The sequence below is a fragment of the Carya illinoinensis genome, chromosome 10 (genome assembly GCF_018687715.1).
Source record: "Carya illinoinensis cultivar Pawnee chromosome 10, C.illinoinensisPawnee_v1, whole genome shotgun sequence".
Classification (NCBI taxonomy): domain Eukaryota; kingdom Viridiplantae; phylum Streptophyta; class Magnoliopsida; order Fagales; family Juglandaceae; genus Carya; species Carya illinoinensis.
The window spans coordinates 10,815,698-10,834,388 of NC_056761.1; the positions used below are offsets into that span (position 1 = coordinate 10,815,698).

At 37.9% G+C, this 18,691-nt stretch overlaps 2 protein-coding genes across 5 annotated transcripts in view; one reads left to right on the forward strand and one right to left on the reverse strand.

The window, feature by feature from the left end:
- The window catches only part of LOC122279986 (187-kDa microtubule-associated protein AIR9-like), a 45,325-nt gene extending 34,877 nt beyond the window's left edge, over positions 1-10,448 (forward strand). For all 3 annotated transcript variants that reach the window (XM_043090917.1, XM_043090918.1, XM_043090919.1), the window contains 5 exons: positions 3,504-3,635; positions 5,494-5,552; positions 9,388-9,420; positions 9,517-9,648; positions 10,029-10,448. In XM_043090917.1, the coding sequence (XP_042946851.1) occupies positions 3,504-3,635; positions 5,494-5,552; positions 9,388-9,420; positions 9,517-9,648; positions 10,029-10,205 (533 nt within the window). In that variant the 3' untranslated portion in view covers positions 10,206-10,448. The remainder of the gene's footprint in view (positions 1-3,503; positions 3,636-5,493; positions 5,553-9,387; positions 9,421-9,516; positions 9,649-10,028) is intronic.
- Positions 10,449-10,670: 222 nt separating this feature from the next.
- LOC122279987 (cationic amino acid transporter 1-like) lies at positions 10,671-15,111 on the reverse strand. 2 transcript variants are annotated; one of them, XM_043090921.1, is made up of 3 exons: positions 14,995-15,111; positions 14,156-14,568; positions 10,671-12,440 (listed from the first exon to the last, which is right to left on the reverse strand). In XM_043090921.1, the coding sequence occupies exons 2-3, from the start codon at positions 14,565-14,567 to the stop codon at positions 11,068-11,070; spliced, it is 1,785 nt and encodes a 594-aa protein (XP_042946855.1). In that variant the 5' UTR covers position 14,568; positions 14,995-15,111; the 3' UTR covers positions 10,671-11,067. The 2 variants fall into 2 exon arrangements, with proteins under 2 accessions (XP_042946855.1, XP_042946854.1); XM_043090920.1 differs by having other exon boundaries at positions 14,156-14,572; positions 14,995-15,105.
- Between the last annotated feature and the right edge of the window lie 3,580 nt (positions 15,112-18,691).

Consider the following 18,691-nt stretch of genomic DNA (forward strand, 5'->3'; position numbering starts at 1 on the left):
AGTACACAGGGAGTATACAAGAAAAAAGCCTAGTTACAAACTAAGTGCTACGGATAGTGGCGGAAAAGTCACTAAGACTCGTTCCATTTAAAACTATAGTAGTTGCCCAAAGGAGTAGAGTGTGAAAGAAAAAAGCTCGAAAAGCATCAGGAGAGCGCTCCTTGTTCTCAAAACAGCGGCTATTTCTTTCGGTCCATGTGCACCACATTAAGCACAAAGGTACCATCTTCCATACCGCTGCAATCTGGCGATTCCCTCTTAGCCCTTGCCAGCAAGACAGTAAATCGATCACCCTCTGTGGCATGGCCCAAGCAATGCCAAGCCTCAAGAAAATCTCATACCATAAAACATTTACTGTGTCACAATGAAGGAGAAGGTGGTCCACTGATTCAGCGTTGTGTTTGCACATGAAACACCAATCCATTATGACGAGTCCACGCTTTCTTAGCTGGTCTATGGTTAGGATTTTACCATGAGACGCCACCCACCCAAAGAAAGCAACCTTGAGGGGAACCTTGCTTCTCCAAATGCTCTTCCAAGGGAAGGCGTTGGGGGAGTGATTCGTCAAAGACTTGTAGTACGAACGGACTGAAAATTTCTTATTCCCTGTGCATGTCCATAATAATCTGTCTTCCCCTCCAGCCCTGATCTTCAAATCATGTAGTGCACTATAGAAGTCAGTGATAGCGCCCACCTCCCAATCTTGTGCTGCTCTAGTGAATCTCACAGACCAAAGTACAGAACCATCGGTAAGACACATATTTTCAGCCACTGAGGAATTCTGATCAGAAGCTATCCTATAAATGGAAGGGAAAGCATTTTTTAGGGCAACATCACCACACCAAATGTCATGCCAAAATCTAATTTGTGTGCCCCTTCCCACCACAAACCTACAATGGCCCCGAAAACCGTCCCATCCACTCCGGATAAATTTCCAAACTCCCACACCATAGGCTCCTCTTACTTCCTTTGTGCACCAGCCACCCCACTCACTTCCATATTTGCATTCTAAGATATTTTTCCATAAAGCGTCTCCCTCAAGATGATACCGCCATAACCATTTACCAAGAAGAGCCTTGTTAAAAGTTCTCAAATTCCTTATGCCCAAGCCACCACAGGACAGAGGGGTGCATACTGTATTCCATTTGATCAAGTGGAATTTCCTTGTATCCTCTAAACCTCCCCATAAGAAATCCCGGCAAATCTTCTCTAGTCTATTCGCCACTCCTGCTGGCACTGGGAATAGAGAGAGAAAGTACGTTGGAAGGTTAGAAAACGTACTTTTAATAAGAGTGATTCTCCCCCCTTTAGACAAGTAGATTCTCTTCCACCCTGCCAGTTTTCCTTCAAACTTCTCAATGATCCCTTCCCACATAGACTTAGTTTTATGAGGGGCCCCCAAGGGGAGTCCAAGATACTTCATAGGCAAGGATGAGACCTTGCAACCCAGGATGGCTGCCACCGTACCTAGGTTGTCGACTGTGCCCACAGGGACTACTTCTGACTTGGATAAATTCACCTTAAGGCCTGATACAGCTTCAAAGCAGAGAAGAAGTGCCCGTAAGGAGCGGAACTGTTCCTGGTCTGGGTCACAAAAAATCAAAGTATCGTCAGCGAAGAGAAGGTGGGAGACGGTTAAGCTGCCATGTGTGGAACCGCCCACCGTGAAACCTGAGAGAAAACCCCCCTCCACCGCCCTTCTCAGCATTCTACTTAGCACATCCATGACAAGGATAAATAAAAGTGGGGAGAGAGGGTCCCCTTGTCTCAAGCCCTGAGAACTGTTGAAAAATCCTTCAGGAGTGCCATTGACCAAAACGGAGAATCTGGCTGTTGTAATACAGTGCTTAATCCACTGGCACCAACGTGTCCCAAAACCGTACCTACCAAGAATATACAACAAAAAATCCCAATGCACGTGATCAAAAGCCTTTTCCATGTCTAGTTTACATAAGATACCTGGAATGCCGGATCGGATTCTACTCTCTAGGCACTCATTGGCGATAAGGGCTGAGTCAAGAATTTGTCTTCCTTTCACAAAAGCGTTTTGGGACTTCAAGATGATCTTTCCCAGTACTTCGCTCAACCTCTTCGCTAGAACTTTGGAAATGATCTTATAGACCCCACTTATCAAACTTATGGGACGGAAATCATTCACTTCCACCGACCTTGCCCTCTTGGGAATGAGGGCGATGAAAGAGGCATTGAGGCTCTTCTCGAATTTCGTGAGGGCGTGAAATTCGATAAAGACCTTCATAATATCCTCCTTGACAATGTCCCAACAAGCATAAAAGAAAGCCATTGGAAAACCATCAGGTCCCGGGGCTTTGTCTTTATTCATACCTTTCAACACTCCAAGAACCTCGATTTCATCAAAAGGCCTCTCCAACCAAGCCGCGCTTGAGTGATCAATGGAATCAAAGTCTAGTTCGTCAACCTTGGGCCTCCAAGAGTATTGCTCCGTCAAAAGCTTCTCATAAAACTGGACAATATGCTCCTTGATGACATCTCTACCCATTAAAACGCTTCCATCCGCATGAAGAACCTCTATAGCATTAGTTCTTCGATGGGAATTGGCAATTCTATGAAAGAACTTTGTGCTCCTATCCCCTTCCTTCAGCCAAAGGGCCCGTGATTTTTGTCTCCACATAATCGCCTCCATAGCAGTAACTTTTTCCAAATCAGCAACAACCGTCACTTTTCTTGCCCTATCATCTTCTGATAAAGTCCCTTCTACTTCTTTTTCATCAAAATGTTGTAGTTCCATGAAGAGTTTGTTCCGCTGGTCGTTGATGTTCCCAAAGACTTCCAGGTTCCATTTTTTTAGATCATATTTCAAAGCTTTTAGTTTCCCAGCTAGTATGAAACTAGGAGTGCCTGTGAGCTGGTAAGATGCCCACCATGCGCTGACTTTCTCAACGAACCCTTCCGTCTTTAACCACATGTTCTCGAACTTAAAGTATCTGCGTCCCTCTTGAATACCCCCGCAGTCTAGTAGAAGGGGAAAATGATCTGAGCAAAGTCGGGGAAGCCGTTTTTGACATAGAGTGGGAAAGTGGGTTTCCCAAGAGGAAGAAACGACAAATCTGTCCAAACGCGACCATGCCCTTCCATTGGACCAGGTAAAATCTCCCCCTGCCAAGGGGAGATCCACCAAGTCTAGATCAAACAAAAGCTTGGAGAAATCTGCCATGGCTGAATCCGAGCTAGGAACCCCGGACCGCTCACTAGGAAACCGAGTGATGTTGAAATCGCCCCCTATACACCACGGTATATCCCACCAACTGCAAAGGCCAGCTATCTCATCCCAAAGAAATTTCCTGCTACTATCATAGTTAGGCCCATAGACACCTGCAAAGCCCCAACAAAATCCATCATCCACACCTGTGATCGAAATAGTTTGTCGTGTTGGATCCTCCTTTGTTTCTGATTTTGCCGAATAAGTATTTAAAGAATCCTAATTTTCCATTGTCCAATCTCTGATTGTAAAAGATTCATTGCAGGAGAAATAGGAAGGATGTATGAAGCTAATGTTGATGACGTGGGATACAGATTGGTGGCCATTTATACTCCTGTAAGAGAGGATGGTATTGAGGGGGAACCTGTTTCTGCATCTACAGAGCCAATTGCAGTTGGTAATTTAGAATCCTCATGTTTCGTTTCTAAGAAGCTCAATTGCTTTGCAAATAACTTTTTTTTCTTTTAACTTTTTATGTTCTATGTTACTCATGATTTATTATTGTTATTTGTTTGGCATCAATTCTTGTAGTGCATGCATGATGTTCACTTTATATTTATTTTCTCGATGTTTTATCTGATTGAATCCGAAGCACAGTTGTGGTTATCTTTTAGTCCCTTACTTCACCGGGTCTATGAGTTGTAAATGCGGTATGAAATCGATATTTTAACTTGTCAATTGTTGATTAATGGTAATAGATTGAACTTTATTTGGAATAGGAAGCGTTTCTGGAACCGAGCATTTTTCTACTAATGGTTGCTTAACAAGCTTGATGCGTAACATGTCTTGACTTGTAATGTTCCATTTTGTCCTCTCACTTATTATCTTTACCAAGAGAAAGGAAAATATTTTTAACTTTGGTGATGACATGGCTGTCCCTGGTAGGGATGTAAAAAAAAAACAGAAAAATTGATTGGCCCGGACCAGATTGAACTGGTGGGTTCAGTCCGGTTTGTAAGCGGTTTAAATTGAACCGGACCAGTATATATGTATAATTTTTAATATTATATTATATATTATGTGCTAAATTATTAATTAATATAACATGGAATTCTAATCTTATTATTCAAGTCTATTAATCTTAATATAACATGTGATATAACGTAAAATTAATCTTATAATTTTAATATAAAATTTGATATAACATATCAATTTTAATTTATAATATAAAATTAATATAACATAACATTTGAATCTTAAACAGATTAATATCAAGTTATTAATATAAAATTTTGACTTATCAAAAAAAAAATTAATATAAAATTTTGATATATATATGTATCGAGGATAAATATATTTTTGGCATAATAATTATAATACATATTCTTTTTGTAAATACATTTTTACACATTTGATCATGTATATCCATACAAAAAATCTAGAACTTATATAGACTATAGTTAAATTGAATACCATACTAGTATGTGTTAATTATTATAAAATAATGTACTTATACTGTAATATAAATAGACTAATAGTTTAGTATATGTAAACATCATATTATTACTAACATAGATAAATCTGTAAAACTAGAAAAATCAGACCAGACCGGACCGAAACTAGAAAAATTGGTTTCGGAAGTGAATCGGTCCGGTATTGGTTCTTAAACTTTCAAAACTGGTATATACCGGTTTGGTTCTAAAAAATATTCAAAACTGCCGAACTGGAATGGTTACACTCCTAGTCCTTGGGATTGGAAATATAGATATGTTCTTGTCCCATTCAAAGAACCTGAAAGGCGTGTTGTTATATAAATAAAAAGGTCATTTCTATTTGGGGCTTTGTACCACATACTTCCTTAATACTAGGATTGTTCTTTTAAATTTTTTAGTACAACATGAAATGTTTAGAGGTTGAGAATTCCGCTCATTGTCTTAGTGAATAATTAATTTGTGGCAACAACAATCATTAATATTAAGAATTTAAGTTCATATTGGCAACATGCATATTTGTCACAATGGTTGTGTCCAATGTTAAGGGATAGTCTAATTCACTAATGTTTGAAATCATTTTCTCATGCATCAAACATCTATCATGCCGAGGTTCTGCTTTTGGGTTCCGTTTAGGCCTAAAATGTCCACTCTTTTGCTTGAATGATCTTTCTTTCTCCTTTTGATTTTTATTTTTTATTCTTGTCTTCCCTCCTCTAGTGAGTCTGATCTATGGATGTTTCCTGAAAGAGTTCTTTAGGTTCAGCAGGTCCTATCCTCCTGCCATCAATGTTTTTATTTTGTATTACATTGATTTGCTTGTAGAGCCTGATGTTCTTAAAGAAGTGAAGCAGAAGATTGATGTTGGGTCTGTGAAGTTTGAGGTAAGATTCTTTTTGACTCTTATGTTGGTTTTGATTTCCGTTCAGCTTAGTCATACGTACTGAACCGGAACTGCTTGTTGCAGTTACAGAACTGTGGAATTTCAAATCTTATGCTGTTTGGATTTCCTGTAAATTTTGTTGTATATACTGAAGTGTTTGTTGAAGTTACAAGTGTATGAATAATTGCATTAACTGATGTTTATTCATTTTTTTAAGTTTTTTTTTCTGTATATAAAATAATGCAGTTGCACATTTTTTTTTTTTTTTTAAAAAGTAAGAAGAAATTTTATTAGAAACCAATGAATAGGCAAAGCCCCCACACAGGAAGTATACAAAAGAAAACACCTAAATACATTCTAGGAAACAGAAAGCGACAACAAAAAGTCAGGAATGGAAGATCCGCTAAACACTAAAGCAGAAAACCAAAACAGCAAAGAGTGCACAAAAGAATTACAGATTTGCTCCAAAGAACGCTCCTTGTCATTAAAACACTGCTCATTCTTTTCCATCCAAATGCACCACATTAGAAACAAAGGAACCATCTTTCAACCCGCACCAACTTGAGAGCAGCCATGAAGCCTGTTCCAACACGCAAGAAGGTCAACCACTGTCAAAGGCATCCCCCAAGCCAAGCCAATTCTACAAAAGATGCCGTCGCACAAAACCCTTGCCACCTCACAATGCAAGAGTAGATGATCCACAGTTTCCCCATTCTTTTTACACATGAAACACCAATCTATAACTATAATACCCTGCTTCCTTAAATTATCTAGTGTCAAAATGTTCCCAAGAGAGGCAGTCCAAACGAAAAAGGCCACTTTGAAAGGCACAGGAGACCTCCAAATAAACTTCCAAGTCCAAGGAGTACTATCTTGAAAAGTCAACAGCTTATAGTACAAATGAACAGTGAACTTTTTACACCCCTTAGACTTCCACAACATACTATCCTTATCATTACCACCAAGCCTCAAAGAGTATAAAAAGCTGAAGAAAGCTGAAACGGTATGAAGCCAATCGGAAGAAAGCCGGAAATGCACTATTGAGGGCACAATCACCACACCAAATGTCAAACCAGAAATGGATCCTAGATCCATCACCAACAGCATAACTAACATGACCAACAAAGCTCTCCCAGCCCTTTCTAATGAACGTCCACATGATAAACCCCCCGAACTTTATTAGAACACCAAACAAACATCCCCCCCCCCCCCCCCCCCCCCCCCCCCCCCCCTCTCCCCACAAGAACTTCCATACTTCCGATCAGTGACCTCCCCCAAAGCAACTCCCCTTCCGATTGATATCTCCATAGCCACTTCCCCAATAAAGCCTTATTAAAGACCCTCAAATTACGAATTCCCAACCCTTCAACTGAAATAGGATAACAAACTTTATTCCAACTAACAAGATGGAATTTAGTTTCCTCTCCCATACCACAAAAGCACGAAACAACTTCTCAGTTCAGCTGGCCACCCCTACAGGCAATGGAAACAACAATAGAAAATAAGTGGGGAGATTAGAGAGGGTTCTTTTAACAAGGGTGAGTTGCTTCCAACCAGCCAACCTTTTCTTAACTTTCTTAACAGCCCCATTCCAAATAGCACAAGCCTTAAAAGGCGCCCCCAACGGAAGACCCAAGTATTTCAGAGGTAAAGAAGCAATTTTAAAGCCCAACAAGCTTGCCAAGTGTAACACTCTTGTATTTATGCTGTGATTCTATTGTACTTCTCTGTATAGTTACATGAGGTGGGTTCAAGGCTTTGCCGAAAAGGGCAAAAGTCTCACTTCGAGGGTGAGGGCCTCTAGAGGTAGAAGAAAGAGAAGAGAATAAATAGTACTGTTTTCATATAAGATTTCGCATAAAGCATTACATATAGAATGTGCCCCGTATAAAGGCAGACACTTAGGAACCATAACAAACAATATTCCCCTTCTAGAACCTTACTAAACGACAACAGATGACAAACTCTAATAAACGGGCGAACTGGCCCACTGGACTACAAGTAAATATAAAACAGGCTACGTGCAGGATAAAAGCCCTACCCAACACACCCTTCGGCCCAATGGCTCACCCTAACTTCAGAAGACCAAACCTTGCCTTCGTCTCTTCACTTCATCTTCCCGATATGAACTGCACTGGAGTGACACCAAGCAATTGATGTTATGCAACACCCCCACCTGAACCAACTCCGACTTTCCAAGGTTAAGGGCCGAAACAGCTTTACAACATAATAACAACCCAGAAGGCTTGAATCTGACCACGATCCACATCACAAAAAATGAGGGTGTCCACTGCAAAAAGAAGGTGCGGAATAGTAATAGGCCCATTAATGGCATTACCAACCGCAAAACCTGAAAGGAACCCCTCCTAACAGCAGCGTCCACCATACAACCCAATGCCTCCAAGATAATGACAAAAAGGAAAGGGGATAAAGGATCCCCTTGTCTCAAACCACGCGAGCTATGGAAAAAACCAGCAGGGTTACCATTAACCAACACCGAGAAACGGGCAGTAGAAACACAATGTCTAATCCACGAACACAACCTTCCCCAAAACCGCATCTCCCAAGCATGTAGAAAAGGAAATCCCAATTCACATGATCAAATGCCTTTACCATATCAAGCTTACAAAGAACACTGGGGGTACCCTTCCTCAAACGACTATCTAGGCATTCATTAGCAATGAGCACCAAATCTAGAACTTTTCTTTTCCAAAGAAATGCATTTAGGGGCTTAGAGATTATTTGCTCTGTCACCTTGCTCTTACAATTAGCAAGAACCTTCAATGTTATCTTATAAACCCTGCTCACAAGACTAATAGATTGAAAGTCCTTTAACTCTGAAGCCCAAGGTTTCTTGGGGACGAGAGCAGTGAAAGTGGCATTAAGATTCTTTTCTTAAACCCACATCCTTGAAAGGATTCCTTTTTTGGACCTGTTTCCTTTTTTTTAAAGAACTTAAGGCTGGGTTTAAAGGTCAGCAGTTTTTTTTTTTTTTTGGATATGTTTTCGTAAAATTTTTTCTCTTTTCCAACAATGGAGGTTGATAAAAATGATCAACGTAAGTGATAATTTTCTGGAAGTGAAAACAGGAGGATATTAACTTAAATTTTTGTTCCCCTTTCTTAGTACATCTTTTCCAGTATTTTTTTCTTTATACTGGAAAAGAGAACATGGTTTTGATGTTTGCAAAAGGCTAATTCTGTGAAGAATTTAACAACAGATAATGGAAACTCTCAAATCAGTTTCTCAGGTTTTTTTTTTAATTTTGTATGTAGTTCAGATCAACATTATCAAGCTTTGATGTCTACTGCCTGGGGAAACTCATTGTTTTGGAAGCAGTAGTTCCTGTTGAGAAAGAGTGCCAGCATTATGTGCTCTTAGCACCATTTGCCTAGAAGAGAAAAAGCTAAATGTAATTATAAGAGTAGATAACCACATGTATAGGGGTTTAGACAGTCCGTCTCTAACAGGGAGATGAAGTCATATCCATGGCTCAGATTAGACCCCTTTATATTGACGCACATGGCACCACTTAATCAATCAAGTTTTTAATTTATATAGGGGAATGTTCATCTCTTATATCATTTGAATACTCTTAATCTGATAAAAAAAAATATAGGGTTTTTTTCATATCCGATGAAACTACATCGGTCCATAATGAAAACCATCTGCCCGTATTTGATACTAAAGGTTTCACCGTCCTAAGATGAGAACAATAAAGCATAAGTATGAAATTGTGTTGGATCAATTGTAATTTTCATTTTTCCTTAATTGGCAACTCTGGCTGTATTAGTTTTTTGTTTTCCATATCTCACTATTGGCCTCTTCTGAAACAGACATTGTGTGACAAGGATCGATCTTCTAAAAAGGTTTCTTTCGATGTTCTCTTTATACATTTCTTCTCTGTTTATGTAATATGCTGAGAAGATTAACAGAAATAAACTATTTCTGTTGTAATGTTGCAGGTACCTTCAGTGGGTAGTCTCGAGAGAAGAGTCCTAGAAGTTAATAGAAAAAGAGTCAAGGTTGTAAAGCCAGGGTCTAAAACTTCTTTTCCAACAACTGAAATTCGTGGAAGTTATGCACCTCCTTTCCATGTAAGTTTGTATCTAATCTCTAGATACTTCAAATTCTCATGCAGTGTATTTTGTCAATTGGCATAGACTTTTTTTAAATCTATTATTCTACTTGCTTGTTTACTAACAATAATTTTAAGAATTAAGCCAAGATTTCATATATATATATATAAGATCATCTTTCTTGGGAATTATGATAAGGTAGAGAGGCGGAAAATGATACGTGGGGCTAATTGGCAAGTTGCCAAAATGATCCATTGTTGACCCAAATTTCGAGACTTAGTTTTGTTGTATAAGTTTGATAAATGTTTAACTCACGTATTTACATCTGCCTTTTTTTTTTTTGGGTATAATTAACCTAAATACTTTGGCAATCTAAGGTTTAGTGATGTATCTATCAGGTGGAGCTTTTCCGAAGTGACCAACATCGGCTTAGAATTGTAGTGGACGGTAATAATGAAGTAGACTTGATGGTGCAGTCCCGGCACCTCCGCAATGTTATAGTGCTTGTGATTCGAGGCTTTGCTCAGAGATTCAATAGTACATCTCTCAATTCTCTCCTAAAAATAGAAACATAATTATAGTTAAGAAGTGTAAAGTGAATCATTGAAAATATACAAGTCTATCGGTTTTGAGACGTGCACATTATCGTCCTCTTTCATTTTCTCTCTTCCATTTTAGCATCATCAATGCCTGATTTCCTTCCAACATTGTTACTTCTTCGTGTAAGTGTTGTGTGGTCAATGGATGGTTGTTCTCACAATCATTGTGTATTACTGTATCAATTATATTATTGTTAGGCTACTTGCCCTAGATTTTCACTTTTTTTTTTTTTAATGTTCCGACACTTTTACGCATTTATATATGGTGAATGTAGTAGTCTCAGATAATTTTAGTAGGTTGGCATTGCAGCTCAAATAAGACGGGCCCCTCAAACGAGGGAGCAAGGAATTAGAGGCAACATGGAATGTTAATTGGGACACTGATGGAGGAGGGAGACCAATCCTTTCTCTATGGTGAAGTAGACTAGTAGAGTAGGAATCTAACTCTTCAAACAATTTCTTTATAAAGAAACCTGTGAAAATAGACTTTAGATTTCCTTCATGAACAACAAATTAAACACGTATTTAATAGGAAATATGAAACACCCAGAATGACCATAATATGAACACAATTACACACTAGCATGGCACCTATTTAACAGGAACTTCTCAGGCTGTGTTTGAGTGTTGAAGTATCACTTCTCAACTCTTTTCACTACTATTCATTACTTTATTATTACTTTTCACCTATTTTTACTACTATTCCTTACTTTTTACCTACTTTTTATTACTATTCATTACTTTATTATTACTTTTCACCTACTTTTTATTTCTATTCACAACTCTCCTCAACACTTCTCAACACCCAAACCCACCCTAAAACGCGTCGGATCTATCCTTATAACCCTGAACCAGTCCTGGAAGGCACTGCCCCTTCTTCCACGTTTTTCCACTGTGAGCCATTATTGTTAACTTCCTTGGCTGTGTCATAGGAAGCATGCAATCCAAGAAGGAAATAGTAGACCAAGATGATCAATGTCCATACGCCGAACCTTGTGAACGATGCTTTATCTATTGACCCAAGAAGGAAAATGTTAATGGCGATTGACAATGACGGTAGCCATGGCACCAACGGCACCCCCCAGATCTTTGGTTCCCTTGCCTGTGGGACGAGAAGCCAAATCCCCACGGTTCCGACCAACCAAATTGGCCCAGTTATTGCGTAACCGATCCAACCATCAGGAGTAGTTGCCCAATATGCAGCAGTTGCAATCGAGGATACAAGTATAAGCAGGAGAAACGCAAAGAGCTTGATACGATTAGCTGGTGTTGTCACCCCACTAGCATAATACCGGCGAACAATGAGGGCAAAGGCCACAAGCATGAAAATGAACAGTGTGGAGATGGAGAGCAGGTTGGAGAGAATCTCAAGCTTTGTGAAGAAGGCAATGATGGCAGTGGCTGCAAGCATCACCACTGTGGCATTGACGGGAGTCCCGGTCTTTTCATTGACATGGGCGAGCCATGGCGGCAACATGTGAGTGCGTGCAATATGCGTGAGATATCGAGCCTGACCCACTGCTCCCACCAGCAGAACAGTTGTCATGCCCTTGAGTGCACCTGCTGCAACTATGTACTTAGCCCATCCCATCCCCGCAGCTTCGAATGCGATCGAAAATGGAGCATCTTCATTAACATCTTTGTACGATTGCATGAGGCATAGCGTCACGGCTAGCAAGCAATACGCCAATGTAGTAATCGCCATTGAGCCAACCAGACCAATAGGGATGTCCCGACCAGGGTTCTTTGTCTCCTCCGCCATGGTTGAGACCGCATCAAACCCAACATAAGCAAAGAAAAGGACAGCTGAGGCCTGGAAGATGCCGCGGGCACCATAAGGAGAAAACGAGGAGTAATTCTTGGTATCAGCTTTCATTAGGCCCGCAATGATGATGAAGAGAATGACGGCAATGTGGAAGATGGAGGCTATGTAATTGAAACGCGAGGAGCCCTTGGTGCTGAGGACTGCAAGGATACAGATGACGGCGATGACGACAACAGCTATGGGGTCGAGATATCTGTAGTCGGTAGAGAGGCCTTGGGCGACTATGCGGAAATCGTTAGGCTGGTGGTTGCAGAGAGTAGCGAAGTAGGATGTCCAGGAACGGGCGACGGCTGCTCCGCCAATAACGTACTCGAGTAGGATGTTGCCGGCGGCAATGAAGGCCATGAAGTCGCCCAACTCTACCCTCAGGTATGCAAATGATCCACCTGAACAAACGTGAAAAGACATTCTAATTTCCAGTTTGAGATCAATTGACAATTAGGAGTACCAAAGGCGGTAATGCTACTCTTTAATCTTCAATTGTATCATCTTTAAAATATGAATAATTAATTAATTAACTAACTAATATGATATATTTTAAACAGTTTTACAGATAAATATTTTAAATGAGATACTATTTGAAATATGATACAGTGACTATAGAGGATAGATCACCGATACAGAAAATTCTCTCTTAACATATGGGACTTGGGTTAGGTATTGAAGTAGTAGAGAAATGCATGTATGGTCATATAAGGTCTTATATGAAAGAAAAAAAATCTATTCATCATTCATCATTTCATGATGTGACATTAGATATTAAGTTCACAAGTAAAATATAGAATAAATAATCTATAATAATCTAATGTTACATATAAGATGATGAGAAGATGATAAAAATTCGAATGATAAGTAGCATTTTCGAATTTAATCATATATATCATACAAACAATCAAACAATAAACCACACCAAGACCAATGGTGATTAACATGGTCATCAAGTCCAAACAGGGCAGCCAAATCATGTGAAGTAGAAAATTTCGTTCTAACTCAACTGACATTATATTGTGGTGAAAAAAAAAAAAATGTAGATATATTATGTTTTATTCTTTAAACCAGAAATTTACTATTTAATTTATTTTTATAAAACTTATATAGAAAAAAAATACTATTGATGATTATTTATATATATATATATATATATACACATGATCCAGCTTGGAATTGGTTACCGATCATGAGTTAGCCAGCTTGTCACTGTCACTAGTAGCAACCTAGCTCAATCGTTTCTTCATAATTGATTGTTAGAATTTTCTAATTTATTTTAGTTTTAGACTAAAATATGTTATACAGAGGTAGCAATGCATCGTAAAAGATGAAAAAATCCGATTGTAAATGATTCTGTATATTAATATATGTATTCATTTAATGTGATTGATCAAAAAGTTAGATTCTAATAAAAATTTTATCAATTTAAATTTTAAATATAAATATAATAATATTAATATGTAGATCAATATACAAATATCAATACACGAATTTACTTATATGACGCAAAACTGCAAAGATTTTATGACACATACAATGCCAATTTGTATCAATAATTTTGTCTTTTCCTCCCCTTCCACGTGAATGGCTAAAAAGAAATGATTTGTATAAGTTGTAAAAAAGACAGTCCTGTATAAGTCTTTATAGAAAAGTATATATCACCTAAAACGAGTGTAAAAGAAACTATTTTTTATTAATAAAATTCATTTTTTTATAAAATATTTATATAAAATTTATCTAATTAAAACTTGTACTAACATTACTCGACACTAAAATACAAGAAATGGAACTCATGATTCACGTACGTCATCCCAAACATGGAGGTGCCCAAACAAAAAATATTTAGAAGATCACGTACGTTATACTAAAGATGCATCCTATTTAATTCCTAAAAAAAATTATATTAAATTAGCGTTATTTAAAAGGTTTTTTATTGTTTATTATTCATTTATATGGAATAATTTAATTTATAAAATTTAAATTTTAAAATTTATTTTTTAAATAAAATTAATTCATATATAAATGTGCGGTGTAATATTGATTTTTTAATATAATTATTAAAAACAAAATCGGAGCATGCATGGACTAATTATTAAGCGTTACGGGTACGTACCTGCGACGGGGATCTCCACGGCGAACTCGGTGTAGCAGAAAACGGAGAGCATGGACGAGACGCCGGAGACGACGTACGACAAGACTACAGCCGGGCCAGCGTGTTCCTTAGCCTCGAGGCCCGTGAGGACGAAGATGCCAGCACCGATGACGGCGCCTATACCGAACCACATGAGATCCCACCAATTGAGCGTCTTCTTCATCTCGTTCTGGCTCTGAGCCTTCACCTCCACCAGCTCCTTGTGGTCCATGGACCGGGTCAGGATCCGATCCTTTAGCCTCAGCGGAGTCTCCATGAGCGCCCTCCCGTAATTTCCCCAGCTCCGAAACGACTCCTCGGGGAGAAAATCGTCTTTTGAGCAGGAACACCCCCTCTTCCTGATTCCTTCATCGCCGCCGTCCCCTACGCCCATTCTGTCTTTCCCCACCAAAAACAGAGAAAGAACATGAGACCCAACATGTACAATAGATAACAAAACAAATAGTTTTTTTTAACTCTATACGCTCTCAGGTACAGTTTCCGAGGAAACAGTCGGAGAAATGAGAGGAAACGAAGCTTTCTCCATGCATGCTGCATGCAGATCAGATGACATTTTAAATGACACAAATTGATCTCCGATTACAGATCGATAATATAAACAATCAAGAGAGTTTTGGAAAAACAAGAGATCAATTTTGTAAAAGCGTATGAGATTCAAACAGAAAATAAAAATCAAGCCAAAAGACCATTTCAAAATTCTATCATTAATCCACGTAGCCGTAATGGAGGAAAGCGAGTACTGGTTGTATGAAGAATTAATCCATGAACTCCCGGATACGGAATCTCTGGTTGATACTTACTCAAGAGATAGAGGGAAGAGCTAGTAGCTAGGTACGAGAGTTTCTCCGGCGATCGGTGAGTTCTCCAGAAGAGAGAGCGTCGGAGAGAGAGAGAGAGAGAGAGAGGGGTCAGAAATGTCGAAGTGGGAAGGAAACAATGCAGGAATTCAGTAATAAATACCGGGGGTTATGGAAGTTAGAGTGACACGTGTCAAGTACGTGCAATTGGGTCAGAGCTAGCTGGAGTGACAGCCCATACAGTAACCTTAAGTTAGAAATTTCGTACAAATAATTAATTAATTAGATTCCTATATTTATATTTCAACAGAATCTTTCAAATTCTCTGAAACGAAAATTTCGGTATGACAGCTGATACTCTATTCTCTGGGAATGGCGGAGTTCGGTCTGATCCCGTCCTGGTTTTGTGAATCGGATCGGATTTATTCCGTCCAGAGTTTTGTTATTCTGGATCGGATTGAATTTTCTATAGATCGGTTCGGTCTGGTTCAATCGTTTTGTTCAGTCCATCCTAATTTTTTTTTTTTTTGTATCTAAGGATATTTTGTTTAATACTTATGTAATTATATTTAATATATATATAGTATACTATTATATATATTAATAATACGCTAATACTATTAGTCTATTAGTATATAGTAAATTAATAATAGTTATTAACTTATTTACTATAACTAATAATATACTAGTATTAATATTATAACACTAATACTCTATGTAGTTATAGTAATTTAATACTAACATATTAAGTTAATTATATTAATATTATTATAAATTTATACATATATGATATATTATAATTTATGCTATAACTTTTATAATATGTTAATATATTAATATATATACTAGTACTAAATATTATATTTAATAGTTATACATTAAAGAATATAATAATACATTGATACTAAATATATATAATTATAGACTTATAATAATTTAGTTATTATGAAATTATGATTAGTATAACTATATAATTGTATTAATATTAGACTATAAATAATTTAGTATAGCTATATTATATTAGTAATATTAGTTATGTTGAATCAATCAGTTAGTATAACTATATTCTACATTATTAGTATTGATATAAATATTAGTATTAGTTATAATTATTTAGCCTATATTAGAATTGAGTCTTAGACTATATAATAGACTAATAGTATTAGTACAACTGTATAAGTATACTGTACAGCTATATATTAGTATTAATTATAGTGATTAGTATAGCTATATATTAGTATTAGTTATACTGTTATAGTGATTTAGCATATTATAATTTATACTATACCTCTTATAATATATTAATATATATTAGTACTATATATTATAGTTATGTATTAAAGAATATAATAATACATTCATACTAAATATATATAGTTATATTTCTAGTGATTTAGTTATTAGCTTATTATGATTAGTATAACTATATAAATTATAATAGTATTAGATCATTAATATAGCTATATATTAGTAATATTAGTTATAGTAAATAAGTGATTTAGCATAACTATATAAGTATTAATTATAATGATTAGTATAACTATATAAATTATAGTATAGTGATAATTAAATTATATTAATTATAGTGATAAGTATACTATATAACTATACATAGTATTAATTATAGTGATTAGTATAACTATATAAATTATATAATAGTATATTAGTATTAACAGTAGACGATTAATATAGCTATTGTTGAAGTATATGGCTTATAATGGAGTATTTTTATAATTTTCTTTAAATACATATGTACATTTGACAACAACTATATACTAGTATTAGTTATAGTGATTCAGTATAACTATATTAGTATAAGTATAATTACAGTCTAATCACTTGGGAATCTTGTCATGTTGAAATCTCCGCCAATACACCAAAGAACATCCCACACATTACATGAGCCTGCCAACTCATCCCAAAGTAACCGTCGTTCACTATCTAAATTAGATTCATAAACCCTAACAAAAGCCCATTCAAAACTATCTACAGAACTTTAAAAGAACACCCCACCGAGTATTCTCTCACAAATACATCAATGTTCTCTACTACCCTCTTGTTCCACATAATTATAATTCCACCCGAAGCCCCATTTGATGGTAAATATGACCATCCTACATACTGACAACTCCAAATACTCCGGATAGTTCTTCTTATAATAAGCTTTAGCTTTATTTCCTGCAAACAAATAATATCCATCTTCCATTGTCTTAATAAGGATCTTATTCAGAGCCGTTTATTTATCTCATTCAACCTCCTAACATTCCAACTCAGAATTTTGGGCTGCATTAATCAACTATTCCAGACCTCCTTTTATTTCTACCGCAACTTGTGCTCCCCTTCTTTCTATCATAATTAATGGACCAGTCCAGCCGCTTTAACTCCCTGCTTCTTTTTTGCCCTGTTCCATGTCGAAGTGGTCTGCCTCTATTGTAGTTAAAAAAGCCCTAAACTGCTCAGTATATCCTTCACATGAAATCCCCAACACACTTTGCAATTTCTCCTCCTTTTTCATAACCCAGTCAATAGGTAAGGGTGGCATGATACGTATAGGAGAAGGATCTTCCCCTGTAAATTCACCCTCTAAAGTAGGAGGTTTAAAGAGGATCAAAGAGCCTTCCCTTTCCCCCTCCCACTTCTCCACATCTTTCTCCCTCTCCAGAACCACCACATCTTTAGCTATCTGTAACTTCTCTCCCTCTATCGACACATTTTGTGACAGCCCGTCACTTGTCAGCATGGTCTATGGCAACCCAAAGGCTTCTCCACCTCCTTCATCGATATTTATCCTCCCTTCACCTTCTTCGTAGTTCTCCATAATTTCCCCATTTTCAAATCCAGTGCCTGTAGACCCACCTCAGCCACGATATCTCCTACTTCCTTCTCTGGTGATAGTACCAGCTCCACCTCACCAACATAAGACTCACCAAGGGCCAGCAACAATTTCTGTCCGAGTGGTGGCGGTAGCCAGTCCATCGTAGGCGCATTCATGCTAGCCTCCCCCCTTTCCCCCAATATGCTGAAATTTTCTTTATGAGTCACTTGCCAAATTCTTTTCAGGCCTTTCCCCAAGCCCGACCCACCCGCTAGCCCACTCCCACTAGCCTTTCCCGAGTCCACTCCCACTAGTCTTCCTCCAACAGGTCCGTCCCCTTTTCCCAAGCCCAACCCACTCCCTTTACTCCCTCAACACATATTTTCAATAATCCCTCCCCTTTATCCTCCTCTACATACAGTATCAACCCAACTAAGTTAGTTTGCATTTCAACCAACTGGTTTTGCATCTCTGACAGAGCCCGAAGTAAGTTTTCATTATTAAGGCCAACATCTTCTCTGCCACCATCCCCTCTACATTGCTTCTTTCTAGAGATGGCGACACCCCCTTTCGTATCCGTGCTTGCTACAGTTCCTCGAGCCCCGTCTATATTGGGTTTCTGCAGAACCTCCATATATGACTTTTTCAAAGGTTGAGCTATCGACGCTGTTGCCTTCGTTGTTTGAATTGCCGTCCCAACTACACGGCCTGCTCTGCCTGCCTCCCTCAAGAGCTCTGTCAGTTTTCTCCACCCCCTCCCATCTCTACCTTCCTGAATGAGAATACAGTTTCTCCGATCCCTTTGTTTGTATTCCACCAGCGCCATGAATGCCCGTTGCGAGTTAGAACACCTTTGAGCTATGAAGCTCCTGTCTCCTTCTCGTG